The following is a 16460-nucleotide window of genomic DNA, read 5'->3' on the forward strand; positions in this document are numbered from 1 at the left end:
TATTTGTATTTACTCTGTGTTCTTGATGACATTTGTTATTTTTCAACTAAGCGTCAAATGATGCGAATTTGTAATCTTGGAAAAATATTTTACTCTTTTCGAACAACCCTATTTATGTTTTAGTTTCATTTTATTTATAAAACAATGGAGGAGAAACAACTATACGGTGCACTGACAGTGTATCGAGAACGTGGTGCATACTTGCGACGACTCGAACAATTTGAAAAGGCAAAAGCTTCGTACGATGAAGCCTACAAGAGCACTCCAGACGATGTGCGTATGCTCACAGGACGGAGTCAGGTTTGTGCTGATGCTGTGCAGCCAGTGCAGGCGTACTCTGATGCGGAGCTTGCCCTCAAACTTGAACCTGGGAACATGATAGCTCGCAATATGCAAGCACGCGCCATGTACACTATGTCAGACTTTGAGAGATCTGTCGTGATGAACTATCGCGGTGCACGAGTTCGTCGACAACCACCTTATTTCATAGAAGGAATTAATCAAGGCGTTGAAACTATACAGGACTGTATAGGAGTTAATGCTGGCAATGTAATGGTCGAGTTTTTACCTCTCATCAAGCAAATAGAAGCTTCTCGCACGGATGAGGATGAACCACAAAAAACTTTACGAGTATCCCGTATCCCACAACCAGAAAAAAAACGTAAGTTAACTCAAATGGAAGCTCGAAAACATTTAACATTAGCTCGGGTTCTTGCCATGAAATATCTAGGTCCAATGGCATACGACAAATTCTTCCTGCAAGAACTTATTGAAGATCCTCGTCTAAAATCTGCAAATATAGGTGGAAGTATTGATCTAAAGGCGATCGTAAAAGAAGCTCTTCGTTCTCTTACTGAAAGACAAGATATGTTGCGCTCACAGAGACCTTACTACACTATCAAACTAGCTGAAAAGGCTGAATCTAAGCATCAAAATAAGTACAAGGAAGCTGTATTAATAAAAGAGCGAGAAATTGGTGCACGCACTGCTGAACGTCTGTTGAAACAATTGGAGAAGAGTATGCGTGAAAATCGCATTATGGACCTAATCGCTCAAGCAGAGCGTATGCAGATGTTCTTAAATGGAAAGACGCCACGCACATTACCAGACAAAGAGGCGTATATTGATAGATTATATAGAGCAGTCGGAGAGGGATACCTGGCGCAACATCGCTTGTCATACACTCTCAGTGAACGTGGTAATCGTCGCCGTATAGCATTCCTAATGGGTCTACCGACGGGCCGACCGACATCATTCGATTCTGTAATGGCAAACTATCCTTACAAATTTATTGATATAAAACAAGCCACTGAGAGAGTTGTAGCAACGTTAGAAATGTGCGAAAATTCTACAATGAAATGTTGGTTAATGTATGAATTAGCTAGACTATTATGCACTCAAAAGAATTATGCTCTAGCCAAATTTTACGCAAAGCGATGTCAAAGGGAAGCTCAAGAGTTGGGGAACGTCACGTGGTGGCTTAATGGCTGCTTCGTGCTAATGAGTGGTGATATGCAACAAGGTAATGCGAACGAGGTCCGAATTCAGGTCGAAGAAGCGTATGAGTTTTCGAAAAAATTACAAGATCCAGAACGAGTTCAAGCGTTCCTGAGTAAATGCGCCGAGATGGCGTCTGAGACGATAACTGCAGATGAGAGGAAGGCTATTATACAGCGCGAGAGACAGATAGTGGGTGTTATGGATGAACCCCAGCGTATCGAAACCCAAGTGCTATTTAAGAGAATGTCCACTGTGCCACCTGGGCGTCGTTTCTCTGTGTTACCACGTAAGCCCGAGCCGGGAGAAAGTAAAGCGGAACGTCGGCGCAGGAAGCAGAGAGGACTCACTGTTATTCCGGGAATAGAGCGTGCTCTACCACCACCGCCCAAATCTGGTGTACTTGGATTCCAATTATTTGATATTTAATTTATGTGTCATTTATATTTAAAGTAGCGTTATAACGAAGTAACTAATCAATGACAAAGTTAGTCAAAGGTGAGAAAAAAGGATAGATTCTTAATGACCTATCCAAATGGACCTATTGAACATTAAAAACTAATAGTTATCGTAAAATCTTATTCGGAATGATCTTATTAGAAATCTTATAACAAACAGATTTTTAGGTTACAAATCGAACTTACTATTTTTTAAATTTATTGTCCTAAGTATTTTATAATTGCTCTGTCACGTTTTTAGCCTGTATTTTATATATCTATTAATAATTTTGTATTAAAATTAAAGGAATAATAAATCATAAAAACATAAGAGTAGTTTGTATAAAATATAATTAATATAAATTATTTACAACATGGCAACCAAGTTAGGTCTAACTTAGTGGTGGTACAGGGGAGCGGAGTAAGCGACGGGCGCGGCAGCGTAGGATGTGTACGCGGGGGCGGCAGAGTAGGTGGTGTAGGCGGGGGCGGCCACCTTGGCGACTACGGGGGCTACGGCTTTCACAGCAAGAGGCTCCTTGTGGACGACAGCGTTGAAACCGTTGTGGGGATCGGCGGTGTACTCGACAGTGCGCTTGGTGCCATCGGGGTCGACAAGGGAGTAGGAGCCGTGAACGACATCACCGTCGCGGGTCTCGTGCTGGCTCTTGGAGTCTCCGGTGTGACCGTCCTGGACGTCGTAGGAGAAGGTGTACTGAGGGTGGGCGTCGTACTCTTCAACGGCGACTTTGGCGACGGGAGCAGCGTACGCTACGGGAGAGCTGTATGCTACCGGGGCGGCGTGGTAGTTGAGAGGAGCTTGGTAGGAGTGGTAGGCGACGGGTGCAGCGGGGAGCAGGCCAGCGCTAGCGGCTGCCACCAAACAGCTCAGGACGACAAACTGAAAAATTATTAATACAATTAACCAAGATACATATTTCTATTCTATACTACTATATTTATATTTTCCTAATAATATTTAGGGCGACTCAAACTTATTTCTATGAGTCATTCTATTTTACAACGCAACCATGAACCACAAAAACGTGTGACTACCAAGTTTTGCCTTTCTGCACTTATGGTAATTTTTATCTAATCATAGACCTAAAAGCTGCATAACAAACTCAATATAACCACTTATACCTTGAATGCCATGTTTGTTGTTGTTGTATTCAACGGTCAAATCGAACTGCTGAAGTGTTTGCGAACTCTCTTTTTATATTCGGCGGTAATCCACTCGTGACATTCGCATTTATGTGACGTCATGCAATCTGGGTCAGTAATTGATCGCGTGCGAAGCTTTTTGGACTTTCGCTTTTAATTGCAACGGGTAAGCCAAGGTCATGATCGCTGCTGGAATGCGACCCTCATCCACATTATTGTCAGTGTCGTTATCCTCACACTTATGTAAATAAACCAATAACCTATGAAGACCTTCCGCAAAATCCAATTTACCAGTACCAAACAAACTTTCTAATGATTTGCTTATTACGCTAGGCGCGTTGTTCTCTAAAAGGTATGAATTAATAATAAATCCTTAGCGAGGATTGCTAGTTGTAAGTATGGTGTGTTTTAAAAATTCTATATAGATAATATATTATAACAAAGAAGTTAGGATATAAGGAGTAATATCTGGCGATCAGCCATAGCCGGACGCTACAGCTCTAACCTAAGGGACTCCTTGTTAAGCACGAAAACGATTTTTAAATAACTACTTACGACTTCTAATTTGCATCAAGAATAAATTTTTTTTAGATTCTTCTAATATTTTAACTTTATACTACTACTAAAGAATTAGTTATGTTTAGTACAGTAACTATCACAGTTATCATGTGCTATTGTTATCGTTTACATAATTAAGGTGGTTGTAATTCGTGCATAACAGGTTTTCATATTAACGAGTTCACATTTCAACGTATTCTGAGATGCTACTCTCATGCTTTTTACAGAAGCATTAAAAACTGTTTTTTTTATAATATAAGAGTAGCAGACGAGCATGCAGTCCACCTGATGGTAAGTGGCTACTGCCGCCCATGGACATCTGTAATCAACCCCAGATAGAATTAGATATTCCTACCTGAGGTCGGCCACAGATACGCCGCTATTCCTCAGGACTAAGCTGGAACGCCTCGGAAAAGTCTGTCTCCCTTACCACACCCTTCAAACCGGAACACAGCAGCGCTTAACACTGCTGTTATTAGGTAGAAATAGGTGTGGCGGTGGTGCCGCCGGAGTCGAACCACAAAGGGTTCTACCACCTTTAAAATATATTTATACATATTTATATATTTTTATAATCTTAATTATTTATATATTTTTTTAATCTTAATTATTTATTAAAATGAAACTTACAAAATTCCTTAATAAAAAACAAGATAAACTTTGCATCATTTTATTACATAAATAACATGAGTAAAAAATTAATTAATAGTAGATATCAAAAAGCAACACAACAAAATTGTAATAATTCACCTAGAAGTAGTAGGGGTTTGGTAACCTAGGAGCAAAAAGGGGGGCGGCAGCGGGCGCGAATAGTGGGGCGCGGGCAGCCACTGGGGCGGGGGCTACGATCGGCGCCCGGGCAAACACGGGGGCAGGAGCGATCACAGGGGCAGGGGCAACCACTCTAGCGGGAGCGGCGAGGACCAGCGGCTCACGACGGACCACAGCATTGAAGCCGTTGAGAGGATCAGCAGCGTAGTCTACAATCCTTCTCGTGCCGTCGGGGTCCACAACTGAGTATGAGCCGGTGACGAGGTCTCCGTTCCTGTGTTCCTGATGCCCCTTGTAGTCGCCGGTGAGCGCGTCCTGGACGTCGTAGCCGTAGGAGTACTGGGGGAGAGGGTCTACGCGGGCGACGGGCACTGGTGCCACTATGCTCGCGCTGACCGCGGCTATCACGCAGGTGAATACTACAATCTAGAAAAAAGTTTATATGGTTATTATGACATATTAAATTAATGGTCGGTGGTAGAGGTCTGAAATTCAGTTTTTAAAAGGTGTGTTCTAGCTGTGGACTTCTATAATATTCTCTTCTCTAGGTGGCAGTGACTACCTAACACTTAACAGAGTTCCACTCTCATATGCGCTGCTACAGAAAAGACATTTAGAAAAGAAGAAAAGAGATACTTATTGTTCAACAAAAAGTACACACACATGTCATCCTAACGAAAACAGGTTTGTGAAACGATTCCATTGATTCAATTGTAATTATTATCAGATGCTGTTGCTCTAAATTACACAAACCATTCCATTATAGAAAAATTATGCATACCAAAGTCCTTATTTATAACATTAGTTCCGGATATTATAATAAACCTATTTGTATAAACGGCATGTAATCCGATACAGTTTCAATCGATCGCGTAATAATTATAACACGTATTCTATTACACAACGAGTATCGTGGCGTAGTGGACTCTCCGCCCATTTGTATGCGGGACGCGCTACCTGAACTGAATACATACTCTACTTGCGACATGTTCCTGTTAAAAAGAAAGGGTTACTTTTCGTAACACATCCTACTCGGCATATTAAATTTTAATCGATTCCTCTTTCGAATAATAAAGAAAGAACTAAGTGGAATAAACTTTTATAAAATTTATTTTTGAATGTCATTATTATGTGTATATTAATACGAGTATCTCTATAAGTGATTTGTTATTAAACATGCATATAAAGGTTCTTTATATTACGAGGCTATGGTTAACAAGGTAACAACATTGAATAAGGGTAGAAAAGCCCCGTTTTTTTAATGTAGAGCTCACAGACATAGTGGTAAAAATGCTACATAGTGCACCCGTTGAACTCTTTTATAAGAAACTTCCGTCTAAAGCTTTCTTTGTACAATAATTTTACTTTTTTCGGTTAAAATACATTTATTTATACAATTAATTGTACAACAATAGGATCTCTTTTATTTAATCTACTTTTTACGTATTTTACGTATAAATTAGTAGGGACTTTAGACTTCAAGGTTGTAGCGTTTAGTAATAACACAATACTAAAAAGCGTAGTTAAACTTATTGTTATGTGTAGATAGTGAATGAAAGCCAGTTGTTAGTGTCGCAAAACGTCCTGATATGGCGGGCGTTGGTCAATCGTCGCGTGGACACGTGCGGCCCGAGTTAGAGCGATGGTTCTCAAACTTTACTCGTACAACCACAACACTACTACCATTCATTTTTTAAATTTTATTAGTTACTATATTTTTTACCGATAAAAACGTGATCCTTTTTCTGCTTGTTCCTAGATATTTTGTATTAAAAGATAGTTGAATTTAAAATGTTCAAAAATGGCTAAGCTGAGCAACTGCGGAGTCAATGACATTATTAACAGCTTATTACGATTATTTACTTCTGTTTTTATCGTATGTGGTAGATATTTTGTAGCCAAACCTTACCTTGTAAGGCACACATTATTTTTTCTTTTGTTGATACAAAGTTTGGGAACCGAGGGACTAGATGGTATCGTTACATATTGTAACACTGTCTGCGATAACTCGGGGAGTGATAGCACGATAAGAACACATTCGTAAGCTCGTATACACTTAAAACAAGTACTAAGTAGTGATTAAGATTTTAATCACTATTTTTATAAAAAAAGGTTTTCATGTTGATACCTATCAATGTATAAATTGGCAAATTAAACAGTTTAGTACCTTTTCTCTTTTGTATGTGAATGTATCAACGTGCTTTAGTGCTATAAAAATTGGAAATTTATCATTAATTACTAATATCGACCATTTTACAAGAATAATAAATACGAGCTTTTTGTACACATAAGTTAAAATTTACGTGTACATGAAAAATTACAATAGAATACAAAAATATATCAGAGTAAGTAATATTTATATTTTATCGCTTATTATTTTTTTATAAAATTAATTGTGGTCAAACTTACTTTGCTGTCCATGGCTGTGGGCTTGGGGTTGTTTGGGCAGTGTCCGTGGATGTACTGTGACTACCCTCGGAGCCACCTGCGTTATATATCGAACACTACGTAACGGAAGACGTGAGCACAATACATTGTGGCTCATTGAAGAAAGTGCTGTGAGTTACGCGGCGCGATATGTGTTTTGCAAAATTTCTTTAATGAATTCGTAACTATATTTAATTAACACATACCATCCCGTCTCACTTCATTATTAGTATATAGAAGTATGATAGGTTATAACTTAGAAACCATAAGTCTAGTTATCTATATGACATGAGCATAGTTATGTAAGCGGTTCCAAGAAAGTGGTTTCAAAGAAGTTAAAGTTGATAGAACCCTATGTGGTTTGCCTCCAGAGCCAACACCTCTACACTAATTTTAATAATATATAGGAACTGCAATATTTAGCGCTGCTTTGTTCCGGTTTGAAGCTTGTGTTAAGGAAGACATACACCAGGCATTCCAACTTAAACCTCAGTCCCAGTGAGATGTATTAATAGGCTTGTGTTCTTCAATGTTCACAAGTGAATCGAGCAGGAATATCAGAATTTTGGTCATACTTTTGGTCGTACGTCCCAAGCGAAATTACATAAAGTCGGCAAAAAGTTGTCGGCAAGATTTGAGTCTCAGTAACTATCGCGGTATTATGATGCACTAATTAATCCGATGTTGAAAATTTCCTTACACCTTTGACGTAGCGACGTATCTGTGGTCGACATTAGGTAGGACACTAATCTTTGTCCCAGAATAGGGCTACGGTATCCCCTGACTGTCATAAGAGACGACTAAAAGGAGCTTCCAGGGTTGCGGGTGGCAAGAATGGGAGCTCAAACCACCCGGCTAGCGACCCCGGGAAGGACGGCGGTATGTGTGTTCATATACCGTCGTGCACACCAGACGAAGAGGCGAGCGTCATGCTCACCTAGTCGGAGCCCGACGGGGCAACGCGGTAAGAGGACTCCGGTGGTGTTCCTTTGGAGATCCCAGAGCCCTCTACGCAGCGCCGGGGACTACCACCGGAGGGGTTTTAATGCAGTAAGAATCCCACATAAGCCCGTGTCGCCCCCACGGCATAGGGTACCTTTTAAAGGTTTCCCCCTCGTGGAAAAAAACGGACTCTTATCTTGATAACAGGTGTCCATCGGCAGCAGCAGCCATATAAAAGCCACGCTAAAGAATATACCGTCTAAAAGAAATGAATAAGGTTGATACAAATAGCTTATTCGTGTTACTAATGTAATATGTTTGTTTACATCAATTTAACCTTACGGCATTAAGCTCTTTACATATAATCATATAACAGTTCGACAATAGTTGCATTCGGCATTTACATGCGTATACATCCGCTGTGAGGCAACATGTTAAACTTGTTATATTAGTCTGCTAGTTATGGTATAAATAAGATGGTAGTTTAAAAGCACAGATAGCTTATTCACTAAGGCTTAGTGGTTTGAAATTCGGTTTTTCAATTTGGGGTGTAAGGTTCAAGTCACACGTGCACTTCTCATTTTTCGAACAAATATACATATTAGAAATTAATTATCACTTAATTGCTCTGATGATGAAAGAAAATATCACGAGGAAATATATATGCGCCTGAGTGTTCTTATAAAAAGTTGTCAAAGGTGAGTAAAATCTAAGTTTACCAGTTTGCATTTGGTTAGCATTACACCTATGACATAAACCCACCATCTGTGAGCGGAATTCCGTGCCCAAAAGTGGGACAGTAAAAGGTAACAGGCAAGAATGGGAGCTCGAACCACCCGGAAAGCTACGGAAGGATAACGGTATGTGTGGCCGCATACCGTCGTACACAGCAGATGGTGTGACGAGCTTTAAGCTCATCAGGGTGGAGCCCGACGAGGCAGCCTTAGAGGACTCCTATATATGATACACAGATTTTCCAACCTCCTTAATAAATGTATCCGACACATCGCGGATAATCCTACGTGTAGCAATGAATATAAGAACATGTTTCACAAATTTGGCGTCAGTTATAATGGGTTTACAATTGTCTCTGCGCTAATTCCACTTCTAAAAGAGTGTTCTTTCAGTTCTCAAATTTAATATTCTTCAGAATGATTGTATATTTTTTTTCTGTTTAGTATCAACGTAGGTTTTTAGAATGCATTGCGTTAAAGCGAGAGAAACAGGTGTAGTGTTTCATAAAAATTACGAGAAGTCAAGTGATGACTCCATATTCGCCATTGAATTGTATTTTAAGGCTTTTACTAATAAGTTAAGTGACGATAAGTTAAGTGACGACGTAAAGATTGAGTTAGCTAATAGCTACGATGCTCTTAAATGCTTGTCTCAGCTTTGAGTTCCTATGTTGCTTATTATATTCGAATATTAATATTAATAGATTTGCAAGTTTCATGCAATTTTTAAAAAGTATAACTTTATCACAGCGGCAAAATTATTACGATATTGATATAAGAGGTACATGTATGTACAAGCAATCTGTATTTTATAATTCAGAATATTACCATGACTACTAAGATATTACATTATGTTACGATTAGTCATAGTGGTATCTAAAAGAGCTTAATCACATAGATTACACAATTTTGGTCAATTGAATGACTAATTATACATGTTTTGTGAGTGTTACTGAAGAAATAACAAAGATTAATGATATAGAATGTCAAGGTTACTATCAAGTTACTATCGTGTAAATATCATAATAATTATTATGTTAAATTTAACTGTCATCTACTTAGGTAAATTATGGATATGGATGACAAACGAATTATAATTGATAATTATAGTTCTGGAAGATGGTATGTGCCTGCTTGTAATAATAAAAACAAAATGTAGACAAAATACATTTTATTATTTAACTATGTACAAAACAAGTCTTTTAAAATTGAGCCAACAAGTTGATGATCTTATTTCAAGGGTAACGGTATCCAGCGGCAGTGGTTTCCACAATTTTCGCTGGAGCAGCTGGAGCTACGGGCGCGGGGGCGACGGCAAGGCGGGCTGGGGCAGCAGGGACAGCCGCTACAGGGGCAGCCAAACGCGCTGGGGCCACTGGCACTGCAGATGTATAAGCAGCTGCTACTGGAGCGTACTGAGTGTAAGCTGCCGGGGCAGTGTACGCAGCGAAAGGCGCGGTATAAGCCGTCCTGTAAGCAGCCGCTACAGGAGCAACGTAACGTGCGTATGGGGCAGCGGCTACAGGGGCAGCAGCGAGGGGTGCGGCGGCGAATGGCGCAGCGGCATATCTGGCGAAGTAAGGTGCGGCTACTGGGGCGGCGGCAACTGGGGCGGCAGCAACTGGAGCAGCTGCGTATCTAGCGAAATAAGACGCAGCTACAGGAGCAGCGACGGCGGGTGCTGGGACTGCGGCTGCTACGGGAGCGGTGTATCTGGCGGCAACAGCGACAGGGGCGGCGGGTGCGGCGACTGCGTAGCGTGCGGAGACCACGGCTGGTTGAGCGACAACGGGAGCGGCGGCGACAGGAGCGGCGGCATAGCGTGCGGGGACCACGGCCGGCTGTGCAACCACTGCAGGCGCAGCAGCAACCAGAGGCTCCTTGCGTACAACAGCGTTGAAACCGTTAATCGGGTCGGCAGCGTAGTCAACAGTGCGTCGTGTACCATCGGGATCAACTAATGAGTATGAGCCTTGAACTAAGTCTCCATTACGTTCCTCCTGCTGACTCTTGTAATCTCCGGTAAGAGAGTCGGCTACGTCGTAACCAAATCTGTATTGCGGGAGAGGGTCGAATTCTTCAAGCCTTGCTGCGACGGCGGGTGCGGCGTACGCGACCGGTGCGGCCGCGATGGCAGCAGGGGCTACGCTGCCGTGAGCCAGAGCCAAAAGGCAGGAGAAGACCACCAACTGCAAAAAATATTACAATTACTATATGAAGAAACAATCACTAAACAATCCTACTATTAGTTATCCCATTTGGTTGATCATAGGTGTTCACAATCATAAATAGATAATCGAGAAATCCATTAAGAACATAGAAGACACTTGATCTTTTTGTAGCACTGTTATCACTATCACTTTGAGAGACACTTCACTTAAATCCATGCTTCGTACCTTGAAAGCCATTTTTGTTTGTTTGTTTGTTGTGTGCACGGGGGTGCTAGAAGATGAGAACTGTACCCCTTGTTAGACACTAACGGCATTTATAGTGGTCCGTTGCCAGCGCTTGCTTCATCCTGGTCGCATCTCCAAATTTAAATATATTCAAGTACGCACGTACGAGCCTGGCCGATGGGACGACTGGACAATGCCACGTAAACAAAGCGCTACTTGTGCAACTGGGCCGGGGCTATGAAGCGTCGCGGTCACACCGATTCTTCACTTGATTCACTAGACTTGTTTTTCAGATACACAATCTTCACATATCAGCTGTTCTTAATACAATATTCGCGGCGTCAAATACGCGAATTGCAAATATTCGCCTGAGGTATTCCAAGTTTATTTTAGACGGATATAATAAAGAGATCATGGAGTACGTAATTGATGTCTAAAATCAAGAGCTCTTTTAAAACATTACGCAAAACGTGGTCACATTTTGTTCAAGACCCGCCGACCTAGTTCGTTTGTAAAGATCAAGTGTGACATTTGCTTCGGTCAGACAGGTGCAACGACATCCCATTTCGAGATTACACACAGGCTTAATGTCATCGATACTTTAAATGTTCTTATAATTGCTTAAATGCTTAGCGAAATTTAAAATTATCAAATTATACTCATTAAAATACTACTCGTTGCGTATGCTGTAAAAAAGTAAAAAATGCCGTGGTATAATGGTAGTAGTATTATTTATACTAGTAGTACAAGCAATTCGATAACTGGGTAATGTTCGACCATAATTTATTGAATTTCTTAATATGTTTTTTTTTATGCAAGCAAGCCAGTAGCCAAAACCAATACTATATAAAAAGTAAAATCAATCAAACGAAAGAGAAAAGGTACTGAACTGTTTTGCCTTTGTCTAATTATATATATTTCCTATAAAGCTAAACATTTTATTGTTAACCCTTTACGGACGACGGTAAAGGTGATTTTACAACCCACCGTTATTACCAGAAAAAAAACAGTGGATAAAACTAATTTATTATATTAAATCATTAATAAGAACTTTATGTTTTCTATATGAAAATTTCCCTTCGAACATGTTTTAAAATGCAAAGAGTTCCTTAAAGGAACCAGTGCTCTAGTTTAGTCTCTTATAGAGCGGTTTCAATTTGAAACTTGCTGGTCGGACGTGAGACGAATTACTTGCGAAATGAGTAATGCACCTCGAGGCGTTTGCTTGTTTTCACATCGCTTTATTCGTGCTTCAAGCTTCATGGGTTGTGACAAAAGGAATATAGATAAAATATTAGGACAATGAGTCCTCAATCCATTACTGTCCCACTGTTGGACACCATCTCCTATTAAAATTAGATGGGCTTTAGTCCACTGCGCTGACCAAGTTAGTGAATTGGTACACCTCACAAACATAAGAAAACATTTTATAAGAACCCTCAGGCAAATTACAACGTTTTGAGGAAACCTCAGAGGTTTCTTCAAGATGTTCTAATTCGCCGTTTAAGCAATTGATACTTCTATATTAATACGCACTTAACGTGCGTTACGTTTGTAATATAAAGTATTTAGTTTGAAATATTTTTTATAACCAGCATGCTAAAGTTGTTTTCCTGTTACACAAGTAACAAGACAATGAAGTTGAACTGAAAGTGGTAAGAACCCTTTTTGTACAACTTTGGAAGTTCCACCAACACATTTCTGCCAAATAACAGAAGTTTTTAATGTTGTCGTCCTCCGGTTTGAAGGGAGTGGCAAGACATACTAATCCGAAGCGTTCCAGCTTAGTCCACAGAGGCAGCAACCTCAGATAGGGCTCTCATCTCATCCGAGGTTGATTATAGATGTCCATAGATATCAGTAGTCACTTTCTTACCAAGAGATGAATGTTCTATTGCGACTTCTATATTATTATAAAATCATGTGTCTTTGAACATGCAACAAGTATAATATTTAAGATTATTAATATGTATTTCACTTTCACAATGAACTAAAACCGTGTTGGTAAGGGAATATGTAGAGCATGAAAAAAGGGCTCGTTAGCTACTGATTGCGTTCCGCGATAAACCTGTTTAGCTGAAACCCTACACCAAATAGGCAGTTTTATCTAGATAACCTACGAAATTGCAATTGAATAGTAGATGTTGCATCAGATGAATTAAAATCTAAGAAATAATACAAATCATAGTTTGAAATAATTTTTTGGAGTAAGTAACAAAAAGTTATCTATCTATCATTCAAGCTCCTAATTCTTTTTTCCTGAGTGACTTAAAAACAAAAAGTTATACTCATTAACATAAATTCATCCGTTTACAACTCACGATAAGTCGAATTGAAACGTGGATTCGATTTTTAAAGCTGTTTTTTAATAGCCTTGACCTCTCTATATGTATTCCATAATGTTCGGTGATATCGGCAATGTAACAGTTATCGATTGTATTGGCAGAATGTTCGTCACGCATAGACATTTGTCCATACGTGCGTTACCCCTGCTATGGTGACAAGAATACTCGTCTTAATGAAGACAGTCTTAAATTGAGGTTATTTTAACTAACTTCATATGTCTCAAAAATAGTATTCGAAAAGTATACCTAAATTTTAATATTTCAACGATTGAAATAACTGTTTATCAATGAAATAAATACTATTAAAACGTGGTGCGAGTATGTGGGCAATAACGCATAAAAGTATATTGCATAAAATTTGTGATGGAGGTTCTATATTGATTAGCCATACTTTGTTTTATTGATTAGCTACTATTATACACATTTCAAAATACAACGTCTAAATTGTTTTGGTTTTTTTTTACTAAAAAGTTTCTACCATATCTAACTAACCATATCTGCGAAGTTATTGCCATGTCATGTATTACTTTAGACAAATATTTGTTCAAATCATAAGTTTTCCGTCTGTCCCATTTTTGAAAGTGAACTGATGGTCAATATAGTCGCCATTAGTGGGCGGGCCGCGTATGAAAACGCGCGGGCATTTTCCCGCGTTGCGCACGCGTCCTTCGTAAGGCTGCCAGCGGTGGCGCAACGCCGCCACGTTGGGAACATTAATGAAAATATTTGATAATGTCCACTATTATTTTAAGAATAACGTTACTTTTTTAAATAGAAGTAGCAAACAAGCATTCTACCTCGTGGCAAGGTTGTCTCTCAATCTCAAATCAATCCCATATAGGATTGGAGTAATATAGTACGTGCCAAACTGCTAGTTTTGTCTGAAGTTGTCGCGAGCAGGGGTAGTCATACAATTTGCTATGGCGACGCGATTCATTTCTATAGTCAGAGCGGACAAGCAGTTTTACGCTGACTATACCTGCGATCAACTTCGTATACGTCTCCTCCTTGTCATATTCTCGAACCAGAACACAGCAGTGTTGAACTCTGCTGGTACAGGGTAGAAAAAGGCGTGTGGGTATGCGTGGGGATACATCCTGAGTCAAACCACGAACGGTTCTAGCACTTCCAAGTTACGCAAAGCTTTCGTTAAATTAATTTTCCTCTAAAATGTCGTAATATTATTTTATTTAAACTTAAAAGCATATAAAATCCTATTAGCTAGTAATTTTCCTTATGTATTGCAAAATATTATGGAATGTGCTGCATTCAGAATCTGTTGTAACTCTACACAAACTGAATTTTCGTATTGAACGCGATAACATCGATGTACTCGTATTTCCAATTACACATTTTTCTAAGAATAACCTTACTGATTTCGTATGCAAACAGCGTATTCACTCTATTTTACTTACCTACTGTTAAAAATGTGTTCATTTGCATCACACCATAATATGTTTGAACTTTTGTAATAGGTTGGCAACTAAATTCGCGTCATTTTTTAAGGTTTATTTTTCAGTAAAAAATAACAACTGATTACTTAAAGTATTCTCTCTTGTCGTTCCAAACTTCTTTTCAATCCAATACTTACATGTAATGGATTGAAAAGACGTACAAATAATCTTATTTATTGTAAACTAAATTGTAAAATTTACATGTGTCAACATTTTGACATCCCATGTTAATGATACAAAATTAATTTAATACAAACAAGTCACTAAAACTCAAAACGTCCTCTTTCGAATGATTTAAATAGTGCTAGCCTAGTGGGTGAAATTCGGCCTCTCGGTCAAGGGGTCCGAGGTTTAAAATCCGCGGCACGCACCTCGGATTTATAATAATAATAATAATAATCTTTTATTTCGGATATGTCCATAGATGGGTTAGTAACAATTTCACTTATATAACTAGTGTTAGTAACAAATACACGAAATTAGTTAAACATAGGAATACTACTTTGCGCAAAAGTGTGACGATGCCATATGTAACGACATCCAATATTTCAGTATGGGCCCGTCCCACCTGTTTGCCACAGTTTGCAGCAAGGTATTTGAGCTTTTACGTGCCCTTGACCACAGGGATGCCACTCTTTTGCGCATTATAGCGTAAAAATTATCTACATTATGTTCCGTGAACATTCCTGAAGCACTGCAGTATTTAGGCAAACCCATAAGTGCTCTAAACGCGTTATTATATTGGACACGCAGGACACTGTAAGCCTTTTTCGTATGATCAATCCACAGGCTGCAGGTATAGAATGTTTGGCAATATGCCCTGAACAGTGTGACCTTAACGTTTTTATGGCACTTGGAAAACCTGCGGATCAACATGTTACTTCTGACTGCCAGCGCCCTACGCTCCCTCTCGATGTCTACATCGTCCCGCTGGTCAGCGGCGACCCAGTGTCCCAGATATTTAAACTTCGATACTCTCTTGAGCGGAGTTCCTTTAATCCAGACGGGTGGTATATACTGGTATCGCTTGTTACCTGCGCTGAACACAAGTAACTTGCTCTTATCGGCATTATACCTGAGACCGTGGACCTCCGCATACCGTTCACAAATACTGAGTAGTTGTCTCAAGCCTTTGATTGAGGGACTCAGCAACACCATGTCGTCAGCGTAACTTATGTTATTTACAAAAGTACCATCTATTGAGCATCCTACATTGGCATTGCTGAGCTCCTCAATCAGCCGGTTCACATACAGGCTGAAGAGTCTAGGCGAAGTCAACCCCCCCTGTCTCACTCCACACTCCAGCCTGTATGGTTCACTTAGTGAGCCCGCCCATCTTACCATGTTTTCTTGGTGTCCGTACCAGTATTGGAACAACCTAATAAGTTCATCTGGAAGCGTGGTATCCCTCTCTAACTTTTCCCATAGTTTCCTATAAGACACCAGATCGAAGGCCTTTGACAGATCAAGAAAGCACGCATAGATAGGTGTCTTTCTGTCTGTGTAGTATCGCACAGTATGCTTGAGACACAATATTGCTGATTCTGTGGATAATCCCGATCTAAATCCGAACTGTGCGTCATGCAACTATAAAAGTTATGTTATAAAAGTTATGTTCGTATTAGAAATTAATTATCATTTGCTGTACCGGTGAAGGAAAACATCGTGGAGAAACCGACATGTCTGAGAGATTTATAAAAAAAATCTCAAAGGTATGTGAAGTCTACCAATATGC

At 39.7% G+C, this 16460-nt stretch overlaps 4 protein-coding genes across 4 annotated transcripts; 1 reads left to right on the forward strand and 3 right to left on the reverse strand.

Moving 5' to 3' along the window:
* Nucleotides 1-33: 33 nt before the first annotated feature.
* On the forward strand, nucleotides 34-2268 carry LOC140745445 (outer dynein arm-docking complex subunit 4). Its single transcript, XM_073077306.1, has one exon. The coding sequence runs from the start codon at nucleotides 145-147 to the stop codon at nucleotides 1924-1926; it is 1782 nt and encodes a 593-aa protein (XP_072933407.1). The 5' UTR covers nucleotides 34-144; the 3' UTR covers nucleotides 1927-2268.
* Nucleotides 2269-3105, reverse strand: LOC140745449 (larval cuticle protein A3A-like). Its single transcript, XM_073077310.1, has 2 exons — nucleotides 3078-3105; nucleotides 2269-2835 (listed from the first exon to the last, which is right to left on the reverse strand). The coding sequence occupies exons 1-2, from the start codon at nucleotides 3087-3089 to the stop codon at nucleotides 2332-2334; spliced, it is 516 nt and encodes a 171-aa protein (XP_072933411.1). The 5' UTR covers nucleotides 3090-3105; the 3' UTR covers nucleotides 2269-2331.
* Nucleotides 3106-4312: 1207 nt separating this feature from the next.
* Nucleotides 4313-6878, reverse strand: CPR69 (cuticular protein RR-2 motif 69). The gene is made up of 2 exons (XM_073077312.1): nucleotides 6837-6878; nucleotides 4313-4853 (listed from the first exon to the last, which is right to left on the reverse strand). Exons 1-2 carry the CDS (start codon nucleotides 6846-6848, stop codon nucleotides 4407-4409), a joined length of 459 nt encoding a protein of 152 aa, XP_072933413.1. The 5' UTR covers nucleotides 6849-6878; the 3' UTR covers nucleotides 4313-4406.
* A 2872-nt stretch (nucleotides 6879-9750) lies between these two features.
* CPR68 (cuticular protein RR-2 motif 68) lies at nucleotides 9751-11443 on the reverse strand. The gene is made up of 2 exons (XM_073077307.1): nucleotides 10927-11443; nucleotides 9751-10719 (listed from the first exon to the last, which is right to left on the reverse strand). Exons 1-2 carry the CDS (start codon nucleotides 10936-10938, stop codon nucleotides 9766-9768), a joined length of 966 nt encoding a protein of 321 aa, XP_072933408.1. The 5' UTR covers nucleotides 10939-11443; the 3' UTR covers nucleotides 9751-9765.
* Nucleotides 11444-16460: the final 5017 nt, after the last annotated feature.

The sequence above is a fragment of the Epargyreus clarus genome, unplaced genomic scaffold (assembly GCF_041222505.1).
Source record: "Epargyreus clarus isolate Ecla_fem2 unplaced genomic scaffold, WU_Ecla_fem_2.2 ptg000010l, whole genome shotgun sequence".
NCBI lineage: Eukaryota > Metazoa > Arthropoda > Insecta > Lepidoptera > Hesperiidae > Epargyreus > Epargyreus clarus.

Coding starts and splice junctions, on each gene's coding strand:
- LOC140745445 (XM_073077306.1), top strand. CDS start 145: ATGGAGGAGAAACAACTATACGGTGCACTGACAGTGTATCGAGAACGT.